The sequence below is a fragment of the Macaca mulatta genome, chromosome 11, assembly GCF_049350105.2.
Source record: "Macaca mulatta isolate MMU2019108-1 chromosome 11, T2T-MMU8v2.0, whole genome shotgun sequence".
Classification (NCBI taxonomy): Eukaryota; Metazoa; Chordata; class Mammalia; order Primates; family Cercopithecidae; genus Macaca; species Macaca mulatta.
This window is the reverse complement of record NC_133416.1, coordinates 29807102-29827129: the sequence shown is the minus strand read 5'-3', so window position 1 is coordinate 29827129 and position 20028 is coordinate 29807102. Positions and strand designations below refer to the sequence as shown.

The 20028-nt window shown below is 40.3% G+C and overlaps 1 protein-coding gene across 5 annotated transcripts in view; it reads right to left on the bottom strand.

Moving 5' to 3' along the window:
• Nucleotides 1-20028, bottom strand: part of SMCO2 (single-pass membrane protein with coiled-coil domains 2) — an 87575-nt gene that overhangs the window by 28592 nt on the left and 38955 nt on the right. For 2 of the 5 annotated variants that reach the window (XM_077953767.1, XM_077953766.1), the window contains exons 2-4: nucleotides 4641-4784; nucleotides 2527-2626; nucleotides 485-612 (exon numbers count right to left, since the gene is read on the bottom strand). In XM_077953767.1, coding sequence (XP_077809893.1) covers nucleotides 485-612; nucleotides 2527-2626; nucleotides 4641-4774 — 362 coding nt within the window. In that variant the 5' untranslated portion in view covers nucleotides 4775-4784. Of the gene's footprint in view, nucleotides 1-484; nucleotides 613-1418; nucleotides 1557-2526; nucleotides 2627-4640; nucleotides 4785-8444; nucleotides 8584-10581; nucleotides 10704-20028 lie in introns of those variants that run through there. The other 3 variants (XM_001103576.5, XM_077953768.1, XM_077953769.1) reach the window with 3 other exon arrangements.

The following is a 20028-nucleotide window of genomic DNA, read 5'->3' as shown; positions in this document are numbered from 1 at the left end:
TCGATAAAACAAAGCATATTTTACATTTAATAAAAAAGATATATTTTTAATTTCACTGTGTGGAATGAATGTTAAATATTGATATTAAGATAGTGGTTACATCATGGTGGGGGAGGAGAGGTATACAATAGGGAAAAGACCCACAAGGGCTTAACAACATACTCTTAATGATAATTATGGTTTTCCTATCTAGAAAATTATCTGAGAAGGTTTAAATATATATTAATCTCAGGTCTCAAAGAAGAGTTTGCTCTTTCTTTTTTCCCATGCTCTGTCTATATCCCTAAAATGTCCTTACTCCACATTATTGCTAGATCATGTAGGTAGTTACCTATGCACAGGAGTGCTTTATGGTTCAAGACATGTATGGATTTTAAATCTTCCAGACTTTCCCTAAGTTCTCTGCTTAAATTCCATTTTCCCCTCCACACATTATTAAATGCTCATTATTAAATGCTCTGTCTTGCAATGTGTCAAGACTTACAATTCAAGGAGGTTCTTCTTTGAAAACTGCAGAGATGTAGATGCTTGAGGGTACTCATCCACATCTGTTTCTTGCTTATCCTGTTTACCCAGGTCCTGGTCATGCTTAGCCTCCAGCTCCAACATACCCTGGTAAAGATGATGATGGAAGCAAAGCAGAACAAAAGGTTACTACAAGATGTGGTAGTTCTTCCAGCCCTACCCAATCCCCCTTCTCTGGGGTCAACCACATAGTCCTCTCTGAGACTGGAGCTTTCTGATGCATCTGTAAGCTAAGCAGACATGCCCTTCTGCTCTGTCTACAGAGGAAGGCTGAGGCAGGGGCATGGAGAGAATCGGTGTGTACAGGGAGAGCTCTTTTCAGTCCTGATGAGTAATCGAATTCTTTCTGACCATGGATTCCAAAACTCCACTCAAATTAGATGATTGCTCTGATCTTTTAAAAAAAAATCAATGTCATAAAAAAGAAAAAGTGGCAGGACTATTCCATATTAAGAGTCTAAGGAGATATGAAAACCAAACATATTGCATACATCTTTTGGGGATGCTGGTTTAAAAATATGGCTGTAAAAGACATTTGGGGGACAATTAAAGAAATTAGAATATTGAGAGAATTGAGATTACTATATTAATGCTGATTTCCCCAGATGTGATAACAGTATTTTGTAAGAGAAAGTTTTATTTTTAGAGATGCTTTCTGAAGTAAACAGGAATGAAGTATCATGCTGTCTTTGACCTACTTTTAAATGGTTCAGAAAGTTTCATCTATTTATATACATAAAGATAAAGCCAATGTGAGAAATGTGAAAGATTTTTAAACACAGGTGTAGGAATATGGTTAATCATTGCATAATTCTCAGTTGACCTTAAGTTGTTTCATATCAAAGAGTTTGGGGGAAAAACCCTACTCTATGAGTTTGATCAATAAAATTTACTTTTTTGTTTCTGTATTCTTTGCCTTGTTCTCAAAAAGCATCCCAAGACATGTTCTGCTATTTCAAGTCTCTGCATGCAAAAATCGGCAATAATTTATCCTGGAACACTTCTTTAGTAACTATTTATGAAATGTTTCTTCTGTCCACTGAAGAAGTTTGATCTGAATTTCCTGTATTTCAGCAGAACTATTTTTAAACTGGAAGGAGAAAAGTTTGGAGGAGGGAGAATAGATCAGTCTCTTTTTGAAATGTCTGTGTAAACTACTGGTCAAGTCAATAGAAATAACTAACATTCATGTAACTCTTTACAAATTAGTTTCATATGCATTATTTATTTTCATTCTCATGTGGTCATTTGTATTTAGTGACTTACCCAAGGTCATAGAGTGTAGAGAATTAAGTGGTGACCCCAAACAAGGAATGCCCATGTCCTAAAACAGAACTAGGACCCCATGCATATTATGAAAAAGAGTCTTTGCAGATGTAACTAAGAATCTTGAGATAAGATCATCTCGGATTACTTGAATGGGTTCCTAAATCCAATGACAAACATCCTAATGAGAGACAGAAGAGGAGAAGACACAGACACAGAGAAGACCACGTGAGGATGAAGACAGGAGACGAGGAGTTATGTAGCTACAAGCCATTGACGGCCTGGAGCCCCAGAAGCTTGAAGAAGAAGGATTCTCTCCTGGAGGCTGCATTAAGGGTGAATAGCTGAATTCTACTGGAAGATAATCTGTGAGCAGGGGGTATGGTCATATGGTGATTTGGTCATATGGTGATTTGGTCATATGGTGATTTGCTTGAAGGTGAGAAATGTCACAGTTATTTCATAAATTCCCAAGGACAAAAATAACATATAATTCACTTTTTTTTTTTTTTTTGCATGGGAAGGCTAGGAAGTCCTTCATGTGGTAACAGCAGTATCCAGTGGGAATAATGCCATCCCCTGCCTCCCTCCTGATTTCAAACTTTGAAGTTCTGCACCAGTTAGAAGGAAACCCTCAGATATTTTCTTACCACTTTGAGATATGTGGTGTGAAGTTCTTCTCTTCAACCTACTGTGTCATTTAAGTGTCTCTCTTACCCATTTTTCAGTGTCTACCTTGTGAAGGAAGTCAGTTTGAGGGTTTTCGGAGGAAATGTCGTCCTCGTCATCTGATCGGTCTAAGATGTAGTCCACTTTGATAATTTCCTTTAGCAAACTGCAAGCCACATAATCCAAACAGAGGCTGTTATTATGCCTTTGGGCCAGAGCTTGGGCCTGCCCTACTCCTTTCTACATGGAGAACACTGAGATCTTTCCCAGCCCCAGGGAGCACCTGCTATCCCCGTACTGAGTTCTATTCTGTGTGAGTAACACCTTGCATGGTATATCTCACAAGTATAAATAGAGGGGCTGGATAAATAACAATTGGCTGAATCCATAAATTAACAGTGAGATTCCAAATTCCAAACTAATTGCAGCTCTGTGCATATATGTGTATAAATGAATGTGCAAAATCAACAAATAAGTAAATTAATATCCTGTTTTAAAAAGTGGAGTTTAAATACATTATATGGTTCAAATGGCGGAGAGGAGTAGGTCTACAGCGCCCTCTTGACCTCCACCCCCCAGCTGTCCTCCCCACAATGTTTACTAGCTTCTTTATTTTCAACAGAGATTCTAGGCATAAATAAGTAGAGACGTTTATGTATGCATGTCTGCATGTATATATATTGTACAGAATAGACCCTTTAAAATATACGTGGGAGGATATTTATATACTCCATTCTGTGTATACATCAAAGTACTTTGAATTTCTTATTTAATGACCTATTTTGGAGTCCATTTCATATTAGTACATACGGAGCTGTTTCGTTTTTAAAATGGCAATATAGTATTCCATTGCGGGGCTGTATAATAATTTTCCGATCAGTTTTTTTATTAACCGATATGTAGAATGTTTCCAATCATTTGCTATTACAAACAATGCTGGAATGAATATCCTTACACATCTATATGTTGTAGTTGTGTATGTGTACAGCATATCTATTGGAAAACCCGAAAAGTAAAACTTCTAGGTCAATAGATATGTATATTCTAAATTTTGATAGATTTTTCACAAAGTATGCTTTAAAGAGGTTGAATCAATTTTCACTCCAAGCAAAAATGTGCCTGTTTCTAACTCCTTGTCTAAATCCATGTGCTATTAAAGTTTTTGATCTTTGCCAACTTGGTATGTTTAAACTGGTATCTCATTTAGTGTTAGTCTCATTTTATGTGTGAGGTTGAGTATCTTTGCCTATATGCATAAAACTCATTTGTATTTCCTTTTCTAAAATAAGTGTGTTAATAGTCTTTGCCTATTCCCTAACACAGTGTTTAATATTTTGCTTAATTAATACCACACTTATTCATATTTTGCTGGAGAGCCTATGTGTTCTCTCTCGTACGCTTGTGAATGGGTCACAATAAATGTGTGATATGTGTCTGTAAAAGTAGTTCCAAGTCTATGGGATTTGAACCCTGAGGCTGGAGGTGTTCTCAGGGTTGAGGGGGTATTGAGTCACTTCACATCTATCCTGCTTAGAAAGGGATCCTGGAATCTATACAGATTTATATAGAATGAATAAATATTGCTTATATGAAAAAAAATTAAATGAAAAACTGCCCAAAGTTTACAAATGCATATACTACTATCTTCAATAAATTATAAATGCATTTAAGAACATCTTTGATATCATAATAGCTTTCTTGCCACATGAGGGATTCCTGGAAAATCTTTTACCTTAAGAATGTTTTTCTAGTTAAAAAGGTTGTTAATCATAGCTAAATTAGTATGCATTTTTTAACATGTACTGGCAAATGTAAATATGTGTTTATACCACTGTTTGTGCTCCCTCTATGCCAGAAAGTATTTTAAATGGCTTAGATCTTTAGCAGGTGAAGATAATGAAGCCACAAAACAATCCACATGTTTTCTCAAATTGAGATTAGAGTCTAAACAACTTTTTTTTTTTAATGGGTATCTACCCAGTTTATGATTGCGGGCCCCTTTAGCTTCTCATAAGGCCTACTAGAGTAAATATTCATGAGTTTAAATTTAGATAAATTATAGGGAAGACTGTCAACCTAGACCCTGAACCTGGAAATCCCATCATTTGCATACCACTGGCCCAAAGATGTCTGCAGTTGGGACCCTAGAAACTGCTTCTGCAAGCTCAGTTCTGACTTACTCCTGCATTACACTTTTAGTCACATTGAGCTTTTGGAAAAAGCTATTGTTTTTCTCAGTCAACTCTTGTTCCTGGCAGTCCATCTTCATCGGCAGAGACATCTCGTTATTTAGATTTGTGGGTGTGAGAGCCATTTCTTCGGCACTGTAAGGACAATAACGACAAGAGGGATTTTATGGCAGAATTGGGAACCACATCCTCTTCATCCTCTTCGCTGACACCAGGCTGACTTCCTCCTCAGGGCATTTGGCTTTAATTCCTCCCCTCCCAAACTGGCTGTTCATTGTAAGGGACCCCAAGCAAGCTCTTAGATTTCTCTTCTCAACTATATATGAGAAAATCCTGCATGGCTGTCTCCAAGGACACACCTCTAGAGAGGTGCCTTGGCTGGTAAATGTGCATTTTGAATGCTCGAAGGAGAATACTATAGTGGAATGTATAATAATCAGCCTGGAAGAATGGGAACTTTCATTTTTATAATCTCTTTCTGATTATATAATAATATGCATATTGTAAAAAGTAAAAAGGGCAAAAGAAGAAAGTAAAATCATTGGTACTTCAGAGATAACCAGAGATAACCCCAGAGACATCCAGACTTAACCACTGTTAACATTTTAGTACATTTTATTTCTGCTTCTAAATTTGGGGTTCATTTTATTCTTTTCCCATTGTTGACAACTAGGTTATTTCTAATTGCTTAGTAGTATAAATAATGCAATAATGATTATCTTCGTTTAGTAATTTTCAGTGCATGTCTAATTAGTTAAGATACTTCCTTAGAGGTGGAATTACTGGTCCAAAGGGATTTGACCCGATTTTTAATGATTTAGACAAATATTCCCAAATTGCTCTCCTAAAGGTCTAACTAATATGCACCGGTATCAGCTGTGTGTAGGAACAGCCACCTTCATTCCAGTCTGATAGGTGAGTGTTCACTGAAGAGCAGAGGAGTGAATTGTTGGAGTACTTAAGTAGTGTGAAAAGTAACAGGGAAAGGAAACAGGAAAGAAGGTAGAGATGTGTGAGATAGGCTCTGGGAGGCTCATAGAAAAAGCTATAGGGAAAGGATAGATGCAAAACGTAACTCCTAGTTATAGGCAGAAATCAGAAGGGTGTGTGCAGGCCAAATAAGAAGAAACTTCTCTTCTGTATATTCAAGTGAGTGGTAACAGTAGATTGGCCTAGAACTAGAGGGTGGCCTGGCTCCCAGCACCCTGAGGGAAAAGAGGGGATGACAGACTCATGGGAAGAGAAGGCCTTTTTCTATAAGGGTGATTTCTGGCAGGGACTAGCAACAGGGAGGAAGAACCAGGGAGAAGGGATGCCCTGGGAATCACAGAGATGTTAAAACCATTTGCACAAACAATGGCTTGGTTGATCATTCTGTGGCAGAATTGAGCTTTGTTCTTGACCTGTGTGGTATAAAGGGGGCCCCTGTGAAAGAGAAGCATCAGGAAAGAACTAGAACCTTTGACGTGTGATGGCGCCATGCTTTTTAACTTTGAATGTGATAAAAAATAAACCTTTGATCTCCCTCAGGAAGGTCACTATGGCCTGCCAATTTCATCACAGCCCCTATCTGGACAGTTTTGTCCGTTTCCTGAGGTTGTTAAGCATTACAAAGGCAATTCCAAGCTCTGAAAAGTGAACAGACGCTGAGATCTGCCTTGTTTACTGTTTTTCTGGTCCAAAAAATAGAATCATAAAAATAATAACATTTCCTTATTCTGATAACGCTCTATCATCTCAATGACTCCCCCAAGAGTGATTTCAAAGAAAACATGGTCTGTCAATTCAGGCACCTACCCAAATTCTGCCTCCATACATTCTCTCACATTTTACATAACAATTAGAATCCTAACAATGGCTTATGTCTATGCAGCCCCTAACAGATTACGAAGTGCCTTTCACATATTTTCTCATTCAGTTCTCACAACAACATTGAACAGAGGGTATTATTCCCATTTTATGTGTGTATTAATGGAGCCTATGGGAGATGATGTGATTTACTTACAATCAGATATAAGAAGTAAAGCCAGGACTCAGAGCTTCCACGTCCTCACAGCTACTGATAAAAAGATTTTCCCCACCTCCCACCTCCAAAGATGATCTAGATCAGGGCTCTCCAATAGAACTTTCTGTGTTGATGAAAATGTTCTCTACACTGTTCGATACAGTAGTTACTAGCCACACGTTTCTATTGAGTACTTGAAATGTGGCCAGTGCAACTGAGGAACTGAATTTACAGCCACACGTGCCCAATGACTACCATATTGGACAACTCAGAATTTTCTAGAGCAACGATCATCAAACTATGGCCTGCAGGCCAAATCCAGCCTGCCACCTGTTTCTAGAAATGACATTTTATTGCAACACAGCCGCACCCATTCCTTTACAAATTGTCTATGACTGCGTTTGCACTGCAATGAGAGGACTGAATGGCTGCAAGAGAAACCACTTGGCATAGAAAGGCTAAATGTTTACTATCTTGCCCTTTACAGAAGAAGCATGCCAACCTCTGGTCTAGACTATCACCTTCTTCTATGGGTGTTTGCTACAATCCATCAGTTGAATGCAGTAAATAAGAGCTTAAATTTTGGAGAGTCAACCTGAGCTCATAATCTAGCATCAACACTTCACAGCTGGGCCTTATCTTATTGTGTGGGGGCCTCACTTTTTCCTCTGTAGAATGGGGCTAACAATAGTAATACCAATATTATTAGAGATGTGAGGAGTAAACTCGTGCTTAACATGGCATCAGGTAAATAGCAAACACTTGCCAATGTTATCGATTTATCTATTAAAATAAAAGCAGTGGAAATAGGAGCATTAGTAAGGTTTCACTTCAAATAACACAGTAATAAAAATAATGCTTACACACATGCAGCACTTTCAGTTCATAAGGCACTTTCACTAAGTTGTTTCCTCTGACCCTCACAATTACCCTGTGGTTAGCCAACCATGGCACATCTTGTCATCTCTATTTTATCAGAGGAAGAAACTGAAACACAGAGATGACCTGGGACTTGTCCAAAGTTTTATTGCTAGAAAATGGTAGAATCAGCATGAAAAGCTGCAAATGCTGACTCTAAGTTTTGCAATCATCCTACTATTACACATCAAGTCTATGCCTAGTATGTCTTAATGGGTTGGCTGACAGCCATCTTACCTCACAAACAATCCATCTTTTGAAGCTAACGTTTGACTAGTTACATAGTGCAAGTCCTTAGTGCTCAAAGTGTGGTCTGCAGGCCAGCAGCCTCAGCGCTTCCTGGGAGCTTGCCAAACATACAGCTACTAGGTCCTCCTACCCAGACTCATTGAACCAATGTCTGCCTTTTAGCAAGATTTCAGGTAATTCATACACATAGGACTAAGTTGGGAGTTACTCATACCCTAGACCTTTTAAAATAGACTCCCTCTTTTCCCTACACCCTATGTCTTCATTCCTGTATGTTTACCCCATTGGCTTTCTAGGATTGTTTGGTACAACTGGAGTGAATCCCTCCTCCTTCCCCCATATCCTATAAAAACCTTTAAATTACACATTCAGAGAAGCATAAGTTTCAGTTACAAGGAACAATCAACTATTTTAAAAGACAGTTGATGAAATTGCTAACTTACATTGTGAGGGGATTTCTTCAGGCCTGACCACCCAGATCACCCTCTTCAGTTCCTGCTACCTGGACAATTTGGGATCTCAGAAATTTGTCAAAGCCATGGTACTAATAATCAGGGATCTGATGTCACTACAGGCTCCTGACAAGGTCATAATGAGATGGTACACTGTGAAATAGTATATACCTGGAGATAGCTTTGCTCTTGCCAATTTGGTAATCCCAAACATCTATGAGTCCAATGGAATAGACTAGCAACCGTCAAGTTTTCTTGTTTCAGTGGTGCCAGAGCCTCCTTTCCTCAGCTCCAAAGGCAGACAGGAAGCCATCTGAGTGGTAAACACCAAGGCAGGTAAGTGTGCAGTTGGACTTTCTTTCCCTTTATGACATTTCACTTGGAATGCAGAGCCTGTAACTCCCATCACAAGATTCTAGGCATGCAGTGCTCTCCTGACTGGCTTCTACCTTGCCCTTCTAGCCTGCCTCTCAGTCTCCTCACTTTTCTTGCTAACTCTGGAAACTAAGTCCTTCTTCTACCCCAGCCCTCTGTTCACCCATCTCCTGGCCTCTTATATGGTGTTCTGGGATGTTCTTCCAACCTCAGCTTCTTCTGCCACATCTGCTCCTTTCATCTCTCACCTGAACTGAACATCTGGCTTTCCCACAGAGTATCAAAGACCGACAATGAAGGACATGTCTTCTTCTACTCATTCCCCACTCAGCAGTAATGAGCAAGCATTTGATCTTCTTTTTTTTTTTTTTGAGTCAGACTCTCGCTCTGTCTCCCAGGCTGGAGTGCAGAGTCGCAATCTCAGCTCACTGCAACCTCCACTTCCAGGGTTCAAGTGATTCTCCTGCCTCAGCCTCCTGAGTAGCTGGAATTACATGCACGCTTGGCTAATTTTTGTGTTTTTAGTAGAGATGGGGTTCTACCATGTTGGCCGGGCTGGTCTCGAATTCCTGACCTCGAGGATCCACCCATCTTGGCCTCCCAAAATGCTAGGATTACAGGCGTGAGCCACTGCACTGAGCCTAAGCATTTGATCTTCTTGCAAACCAGGGATGCTCCTACTTTATACCTCTGTGACCTCGTCTCCTTTGAAGTCCATACTTCCTCTTATTATCACACTTTTACAACATACCTTCACCTTCTTCCAGGACTTCAGTGCCAGGTTCACATTTCCCTCTCTACCATATCGTCTCTCATTATTCTTAGTGAACTCGGCACCCATGGAAAGGGCCTAACAGTCTGACCTTACAATTCCTAAGCCCCTGCTCTTAAGACATTCCTCTTCACCTGTCAAAAACATTTAGCACCATGGAGATAAAATACAGAACAGTTCTTAAAAACATCAACTTTAGAATCACATCAGTGTTTGAAACCTGGTTTTGCCATTTATTAGCTTTCTGGTTTGGGTCCAAATTTAATCTCTTTGTCTGAAAAATTGGTTTACTAAGATCTACCTAACTGGCTTGTTGAGAAGATAAAGGCACCACGTGAGGAATGAGTTTCAGGTAGAGTGGCTGACACACAGTAGGTGCTCAAAAAATTTTGTTAAAGGAATGGAATGAATGCATACATGGTAGGCATGATTTTTTTATGGCAATATTTTAGGTCTCATTATCACCCTGAGTATTTCTTCAGCCAAAAGCTCAAGTTCAGATGAGTCACCTCTCTTCTTACGGTCTGTACTGCATGCCCTACCTAGTTAGGAACCAGACTCCATCAACAGCCCTCCCCCAGTGCCTGCTGGGCTAGGATCCAGCCTTCAGTCCCCTCCTTATACCATGACTATGCTCCTAACTTTGGTTGTTCTGGGCGACCTTACATTTCTTTAGGAAAAAATCACAAAATTCTTATGACTAGTTCCATCACAAAATAATAACAATAATAGTAATAGCTACTACTTGCTGAGTGATTACAAATGTGCCAGGCAGTCTTCCAAGTGTTTTACATATATTACCTAATTTAATCCTTACCACCCTTTGAAAAGGAAGGGATCTTGGACTTAAACCCAAATCCAGTTAGTCTGGCTCCAGGGGCCATGCCCTAAAGCACCACTGTATAGAACACACTTCACACACTGGGTTCTCACAGTTACTCAGCCAAACTCTTCTCTCTCTCTTTTTTTTTTTTTTTTTTTTTTTTTTTTTTTTTTTTTTTAGGAGTTCAGTGGCACAATCATGGCTCATTGCAGGTTCAACCTCCTGAGCTCAAGTCATCCTCCCACCTCAGCCTCCCGAGTAGCTGGGACTACAGGCATGCACCACCACACCTGGCTAACTTTTGTATCTTTTTGTTTTTTGTAGAGACAGGGTCTCACCATGTTGCCCAGGCTTGTCTCGAACTCCTTGGCTCAAGCAATCCTCCTGCCTCGGCCTCCCAAAGAGCCAGGATTATAGAGATGAGTCACCACGCCTGGCCTCTTCTGTGTCTCTGGTTGACTCCAAAATATATGGGCCCCAACAGCCAGTTTTTGTCTTCCTCAGCTCCCTCCCACTCTGCCAGCTCCCTCTGTGGGCGGTGACCTTGCCTCTGCCTTACTGCACTGATCAAGGCCAGCTGATGAGAATCTTCTTTCCACTGACAACTCCTGTGTGTAGCCTCTTTTCCATTCAAAATATTCCCGTGTTTTCCCTCATCATCTCCCACTCCCCTTCTATCTCAGAGAAAGCACACGTCCACTCTCTTTCCTAAGGCTCCCTTCATTCAGACCCTTGTTGTTTTTTGGGGATTCTATTCCATTAATTCTAAATGCTGTTTGCAATTTCAAAACCCCTTTTTGAGTGCCTGTGCTGGCATTCTGCTGGGAGCTCCCAATTTCTTTGAGGAAACAGATGTGTAAGTATACTTCTGACATCCTCAGGCTCTGCCTCTGCGCTGTTGCTTTGCTTCTGTATGCAAACCTGCTTCTGTTTTCTCTCTTTTAGGAAAAAATAATTTCTTCACTCTGTTTGAGCTGCCATCTTCTCTCTCTCTTTTTAATAAAGATTTCTAAGAATTTCTCATGACACATTACTCATTACATATTCATATTTTAACTGCCTGTGGTATGGCTTGTTGATTGCAGGGGATTTTTGTTGTTTTTTGCTTATTTTCACAGTTTCAGAGCCTTCAGTCATCTAATTTCCCTGATGGGGTGGGAACAGTGCATTTGTTTCTTACACTTATTTGACCCCAGAGCCTTTTCTGTGCTCAAAGCAATGTGTTTCATGGATTGTGCTTTGGGAAACCCTTTTTAAAGATTATGGAGAAGCCCGGCATGGTGGCTGATGCCTGTAATCCCAGCACTTTGAGAGGCTGAGGTGGGCAGATCACTTGAGGTCAGGAGTTTGAGATCAGCGTGGCCAACATGGTGAAACCCCGTCTCTACTAAAAACACACAAAAATTAGCCGGACGTCATGGCAAGCACCTGTAATCCCAGCTACTCCGGAAGCTGAGGCAGGAGAATCGCTTGAACCCGGGAGGTGGAGGTTGCAGTGAGCCGAGATCGCCACTGCACTCCAGCCTGGGCAACGCAAGTGAGACTCTGTCTCAATAAATAAATAAAGAAATAAAGATTATAGAGAACGTAAGTGAAGTTCTCAGCCTACAGGAAGAATCACAAACAGCAGCACCCACAATCACAGGGCATCCCCATAGTTGCATCTTGGACTCATGACCTTGACCTTGACAGCTTTCCTGAACCACCTCTTCTCATCCAGTGTTGTAACCTCTTGGTGCTGCAGAAACAGACTCCCTCCCAGGCCGGCCGCTGGGTCTAACCCCAACATCTGCTCCACTCCAGTAGGAGGGATGGTGTAGTCCCAGCTTGTCCCATCTGCCAGCCATCAGGCCACCCCCTGCCCAGTGAGTCCTGAGACACAACACTTAAGAAGGGTGTGGGATCCCAGAGAAAACCATAAGCCCAGAGATTTCAGGAAATAAACTTAGAGGGGAGTAAATATGTGTTGATTTATATTCTCACAGAAATCTAAACCTTTTAATGAGCACCTTTCCCTGGAGGGGTTTGTAATATTTTAATTTACTCTCAATTATTGTTGTGAAACTAGTAGTTAAGTAGGCTACTCTGGTTTGAATGTGCGTCTCTTTAAACTGTGCCAGGACAGACAGATACCTGCACGCTACTGAATGCCTCTGAGCTTCCCTTCTCTCATCAGCAAAACACGCAAACAATAGCTACCTTGCAGCTTACTGTAGGTATGCAGTGGCTTAATTGTACATAAAGCTCCTGGAACACAGTAGGCATTAAAAAGAGAAGTGATGGTCTGGAGGAGTCAAATACATAAAACCTCAGGCGGCGAAGATTTTGACCTCCAGGAGAAAGGGAGTATTATTCATTCTACATCTGGAAAGTCCCTGGCTTCTAGCCCTTTAGTAAAATGATAAAATCACTGTTTTTAAGGAAATTGAGTTCAAAGAAAGAGAAAGAAAGGGAGTAAGGGGGAGGGCGAGCAACTGTGTCATTTCCTGTGATAGTAAAGAAAGTTCTTGGAAGCTGAAACTCTCCCGTTAGACTCTAAGCAAAAGTGATGTGGGAGCTAGAGCTATAGAAATTGTTAGCACGTCGAATGAATGAGATTAGGGCAGGTAGTGCCTACAGGACTTCATAGATATCTAGGAAAAAATATCATTGTGAAGCCCCATTATGTGGTGGTAATAGCAACCTCATCTCTATTATCAAATATTCATCAGTTGCAAATCTAAGGCTTTGTGCTAAGTAAGGCAGGGAATAAAAGGATGTCCAAACAGTCTTTAACTTCAGTTTAGATAAAGATAAATAACAACAGCAGTTAGTACACGTTGATTGCAAGTAATGGCATACGTAAGTGCTACAGGATTGTAGAGAAAGAATTATGGAAACAATGCCTACAGAAGGGTAGCGTGGCTTTTCTAATACTTTCTAAGAGTTTCACGCAGTAAAAGGGACCTGAATCAAATATTGTTCTGATTAATGAAGAACAGGGAAGAAAGCTTTCCAGGGAATGGGAGCTTCCTGAAATGCCAAGGTAAGGGATTTAAATTTATATAGAAGTTGATGAAAAGAAAGTTTGTCTGACAAATTGTATTGTATAAAAGTAATTGTAATTCAATGAATGTTTTAACCAATTAAACAGAATAGAAGGCAATGGTGGAAGCCACATTTATATAAATAAATATTCATCATCATATCTATACAGCCAACTCTCCTTAGCTGCGGGATCCAAAATATTTTAAACATTATTCTAAGCGAACTAACACAGAAACAGAAAACCAAATACTGCATGCTCTTACTTGTAAGTGGGAGCTATAAACATTGAGTACACATGAACACAAAGGAGGGAACAGACACTGGGGCCGACTTGAAGGTGGAGGTTGGAGGAGGGTGAGGATTGAAAAACTGCCTATTGAGTACTATGCTTATTACCTCAGTGATGAAATAATCTGTACACCAAACCCTGTGACATGCAATTTACCTGCATAACAAACCTGCACATGTGCTCCTGAACCTAAAAGCTAAAAAAATCTTAAAAAATATAAAATAACAATATGACAATAAAATAATAAAAGTTTAAAAACAATACAATATTTACATAGCATTTACATTGTCTTAGGTATTAGAAGTAATCCAGAACTGATTTAAAGTATACATAGGAGGATGTGCATAGGTTATATGCAAATACTACACCATTTTATATCAGGCACACGAACATGGGGGGGTGGTTCCTGGATTTCAGAAAGGAGGAAAGAAAAGAGAAAAAGACAAGAAGGCAGACAAGCCCATTGGCAGGAAGGAGTTAGCGAGGATTTCTGTGCCAGGACTGACTTGGTCTATCATGCCCTTGCACAGAAACCGTGTCTTCCTTTCTAAAACCTGGCTTGAAATTGATGTCAGGACATGGTTTCTGGGCTGTTGGAAAAGGAAGCAGTGGTTTCTGGGCACTGGTGTGGGTTTTCCAAGACAAGCCCCTGACTCTCATTTCTTTTCCTTTGCGTAACAGAGCTAAGGCTTTTGTAGAATAGTCGAACCTTGAACAACACGGGTTTGAACTGTGAGAGTCCACGTATATGAGGGTTTTTGAAAATAAAATTTACCCCGAGTGTGCCTGCCTCTCCTGTCTTCGCTTCCACGTCCTCTACCTCTTCTGCCTCCGCCACCCCTGAGACAGCAAGACCAACCCCCGGCTTCTCATCCTCCTCAGTTTACTCAACGTGACGATGACAAGGATGAAGGCCTTCATGAATCACCTTTATGATTCACTTCCACTGAATGCAGAGCAAATATGTTTTCTCTTCCTTATGATTTTCTTTATAACATTTTCTTTTCACTAGCTTACTTTATTGTAAAAGTATGGTATATAATAAAAATACCATACAAAATCTGTGTTAATTTACTGATTATGTAATTGATAAGGCTTCTGGTCTACAGTAGGCTATTAGCAGTTAAGTTTCGGGGAGTCAAAAGTCATACATGGATTTTTGACTGTGTGTGTGGGGTTGGTGCCCCTAACCCCGGCATTGTGCAAGGGTCAACTCTATTTATTAAGTACCAATAACTGTCCTGAACACCTTGCATATATTAACTCATTTAATTCTCAAAATAGTCTCATGTGGTTGGTATCATTGTCTCCATTTTACAGATAAAGATGGTCTCACAGAAAAGTCACGCAGCTGGGAAGTGGTAATACACGTTACATATGATTTAGATCTAATTTTAAAAATAGTTAAAATTAATTTTAGATTTGTGATATTTAATTTAAAGGCAGATGCAAACTTGTGATAAGTTTATGCTACTTACTTGCCAATATGTATTCTCCCCTTTTGCTGTCATAACAGACTCCTGAGGTTTTAGCTCAATACGTGCCTGCACAGAATAAAAACCCCATTTTCCTGCCTCTTTTTCATTTCCAGGTGACTACATTCTGGACAATGTGAGTTAGGCGGAAGTGTCATGTGCAACTTAAACTAAGAGGCATGCCCTTTGTCCCCCTTCTCCTCCTCACTGGTGGGGATGTGAGGATGTCAGTGTGATGGCTTCAGCAGCTATTTTGGGCAATGAGGAAGCTCACACCCTAAACGATACCCCACTGGGATAGGAGAGCAGACAGCTGAAAGAATCATGGTCCCTGTCCAAATCATGAATATTTATTTATTTATTTATTTTAACTTTTATTTTTGGTTCTGGGGTACATGTGCAGATTTGCTCTATAGGTAAATTGTGTGTCACAGAGGTTGTGTGTACAGGCTATTCTGCCACCCAGGTAATAAGCATAGTACCTGATAGGTAGTTTTGATCCCCACCTTCTTCCCATACTGCACCCTGAAGTAGTTCCCAGTCTGTTGTTCCCGTTTGTATCCATATGTACTCAATGTTTAGCTCTCACTTGTAAGTGAGAACATGTGGTATTTGGTTGTCTGTTTCTATGTTAGTTTGCATAGGATAATGGCCTCCAGCTCCAACTCTTTCAGCTCCATCCAAGTTGCTGCAAATGAATGGTTTCGTTCTTTGTTATGGCTGTGTAGTAGTCTGTGGTACATAAATATCACATATTCTTTATCCAGTCTACCATTCAAATCAGGATTTTTTTTTTTTTTTTTCGAGACAGAATCTCACTCTGTCACCCAGGCTGAAGTGCAAAGATGCAATCTCAGCTCACTGCAACCTCTGCCTCTTGGGTTCAAGTGATTCTCCTGCCTCAGCCTCCCAACTAGCTGGGACTACAGGTGCACACCATCATGCCCAGCTAATTTTTGTACTTTTAGTAGAGACGGGGTTTCACCATGCTGGCCAGGCTGGTCTCGAACTCCTGACCTCAGGTGATCTGCCCACCTTGGCCTCCCAAAGTGCTGGGATTAGAGGGGTGAGCCACTGTGCCAGGCCAGGAAGTTTTATATAGAAGAATAAAACCTTATATTTAAGCCATGTTAATTAGGGGTGTCTATCACTCACAAAAATCTAATGTAGATAATATTAAATTTAATTGTTTGTAGACATTATTTAAACTTTCAAAAAACCTTTATTTGCCCTATTTATAAGTTGATTTATTTCATTTATAAGAACTGCATAAGTGCTTAGAAAAATTTTACTATGCTTATAAGTCCCTTCAGGCATTTGAAATGTTTGAGAGGAAAATCTATGAAATGTATAAATTTTATTTAAACTCTTTCAGGAAGTTTAATTAACCAGTTGGTAAATGAGGTTAATTGTTTGAGGAATTTAATCTGTTTAATTTATTCATTAATTGAACACTCATTAATCAAAGAATGTGTGAAAGTAATGCTTCCTTTATTTTTAATAAAAATAAATTTACATATAGAGTACAAATGTGCCTAAGCTAAATTTAGATTAAACACTAGGTTTTTAAATTTGTAATTTAAATAATTGCATATTAATTTAAGCACAAGCAGATGCAATTAGTCTTTTCTGCCTACAAAACTTTTTCTCGGCCGGGCGCGGTGGCTCACGCCTGTAATCCCAGCACTTTGGGAGGCCGAGGCGGGCGGATCACAAGTTCAGGAGATCGAGACCACGGTGAAACCCCGTCTCTACTAAAAATACAAAAAATTAGCCGGGCGCGGTTGTGGGCGCCTGTAGTCCCAGCTACTCGGGAGGCTGAGGCAGGAGAATGGCGTGAACCCGGGAGGCGGAGCTTGCAGTGAGCCGAGATCGCGCCACTGCACTCCAGCCTGGGCAGAGCGAGACTCCGTCTCAAAAAAAAAAAAAAAAAACTTTTTCTCAGACATTTAACAATATAGCTGACAGCAGATGAGAAAAACGGAGACATTGAGGAAGCTGCAAATATGTGAGGAATGAGAAGAAAATTTTAATCTTTCTGCTGGTGCAAAACAAAAAAGAATGAGAGAGAATACAGATTTTCTCACATTCTTTTTCCAACTAAAACATCAACCATCCTTCCTCCCCCAAGATGAAATAACAAAAAGATATTACATTTTATTTTTAACCAGAAGCACTTGTTACGAAGTTTTAAATTAGTATGTCTTACGTAGATTCTGACTTCACCTGTAGTCTCAGTGACTTTGTACAGAAATCAGGAAGATGCTTTGAAAGAAACACTGTGCAATGAAAGTGCTATTGGTGTGCCTAGCATTGAATGCTTTTGACTGCAAAGACTTGAGCCCACACGTTGCCTGAAACCTTCAGTCACTCAAAGCTGTGATTTCAAGACCCAGATGCTGACAGCTGCTCAGAATGCTTCTCAGGCAGAGGCTGGGACTTCCAAGACCCCATTCCTGGGTTGGGTGGTGAGTGGCTCTGATACTGTGAAAACTCACAAAAGACTATGTAACGACACCGAGCACGTGAGACTATTTTGAGAATTAAATGAGTTAATATGTGCAAAAGACTTTGTGAGTGGGACAAAGAGAACTCAGAGAGTGTCTAATCTACCATGGCTGGCTACATAATTTGGGAGCCCCAATGAGAAGTGAAAATGTAGGGTCTCTTTTTCAAAAATTATTAAGAATGTCAAGACAGTGACAGCAAAATGTTAAATCACATGTGAGGCTCTGGGGATTGCACAGATCTCAGGCTTTCAAAGCTGGTGAGAGCCAGGTCTGTGTGGCCTGGGGAGCCAGGTCAGGGGAGGGTTGTTAGGCCTGCCACCAACAGGATGAGGAACTGATCGGAGTCGCCAACTTCTGCCCTCTAGACCAGCGGTCCCCAACATTTTTGGCACCAGGGGCCAGTTTTGTGAAGGACAATTTTTCCACAGACAGTGGGAGAGATGGTTTTGGGATGAAACTTCCAACTCAGATCATCAGGCATTAATTAGATTCTCATAAGGAGCACAACCTAGATCCCTCACATGTGCAATTCACAGTAGGGTTTGTGCTGCTATGAGACTAACGCCTCTGCGGATCTGACAGGAGGCTGAGCTCAGTAGCAATGCTCACCTACCTGCTGCTCACCTCCTGCTGTGCAGCCCAGTTCCTAATAAGTCACCAGTCCTAACTGGTACCTAACAGGGTACCAGTCCACAGCCTGGGGGTTGGGAACCCCAGCTCTAGATCAGCACTTATGGTAGGTTTTATACATCGGTGGAGTTTCACTTAAAAGTTTGGGGAAAAAAAATGATTCTTCTCCCAGGAAAAATAAAAAGGAAGAGAAAACAAAAAGGAAGAAACTGATTTTAATCCTTTTATTTTATACTTTAAATAATTATTAAAAACCACTTAGTAGTCAGGTGGAGTGGTGCACACCCATAGTCCCAGCCACTGAGGAGACTGAGGTGGGAGGATCGCTTGAGCCCAGGAGTTTGAGTCCAGCTTAGGCAACATAGCAAGACCCCATTCCTCCCCCTCTGCTGACCGGGTTACACACTAAGAACAGTTTTGCATTATAAGAATTCAAACAGTATAAAAATATACAGACTTTAAAAATGACAAAACGCTTTACTTGCCTTATAATTCCACTTCTCACCCCAGAGGTATCGATATCTTGATGTGTACTCTTCCCAAGGACATTTATCCATGTGTTGATGCAGAGATATATTCATATAATATATTTTATATATCCAATACTTCTTTGTTATTTTGTTTTTTTGAGATGGAGTTTCACTCTTGTTACCCAGGCTGGAGTGCAATGGCGCAATCTTGGCTCATGCACCACCGTGCCTGGCTAATTTTATATTTTTAGTAGAGATGGGTTTTTGCCACGTTGGCTAGCCTGGTCTCAAACTCCCAACCTCAGGAGTTTGGGATCCACCCACCTCGGCCTCCCAAAATGCTGGGATTACAGGTGTGAGCCACTGCACCTGGCCTCCAATACTTCTTTGTATATAACATTACTGTGATCATGCTGCATGTTCTGTCCTAAAACTTTTTATTTCTTAATATGTCATGGAACATTCCAAGTTAGTCTTATACATCTTCCTCATTCTTTTTAATTATTGCATAACATTTCATAACATAAATTTTCCTAAAGTATATAAGCCATTGATTTCTCCTATTCCTGAATAAGCTATTTCTTTTCAATTTTGGGGAGCTGTTACTCCTATTACATACAAGGCTACAATGAATATCCTTGTTGGTGCTTCTTTTTGCACATACAAGACTTTGTTGTTTTGTTTTTGGGGCTAGATACCTACAAGTAGATTTGGTGGGGCAAGAGAAACTGAGTTGCAAAAAACCTACACCACAGCGCACAGGTTTTAATGGTAAAGTTGATCTAAAAGATAATAAGCTTGGTAAACTTATAAACTGTGTTCTTCTGAAAGCAATTTGTGATTTTATACTAAAAGCCCTATAAATGTATCTTATCTTTTGACCCAGAAAATGTGCCTCTAGGGATATTCAGATCTTTGTGAAGATACCTCTCTATAAAGATATTCATAGCTATTCTATTTGTAATAGTACTAAATATTTTGATGGTCAGAAAGCTTGCATCAATATGCCCACTGGACTATTAAAATATTAAAAATCTTTCGTTATGAATGATACATAGATGCTGCTTGGAGTGCTTCTCCAAAATGCCCCCACCTGCCTGCCTCCTGGATCCTCCTGTGAAATTAGGCCCTGCCATTCAAACACCAAGGTTAATGCCTGGAACAGTCTGGGGCCTCCAGAACCCAGCTCTGGTCTGACAGCCTGGTCATCCTGAGTGGCGGGTCCATGCCCTCCTGGATGTTAAATACTTTCTATGTATTTTCAACTTAATTCCTGGAAATAATGTAAAAGTTCAACAATAGGAATTGATTAAAAGAATTATGATAATAGAAGTCCATGCAGCTATTAAAAATGGTGGTCTGCCATGGAGTACTATGCAGCCAT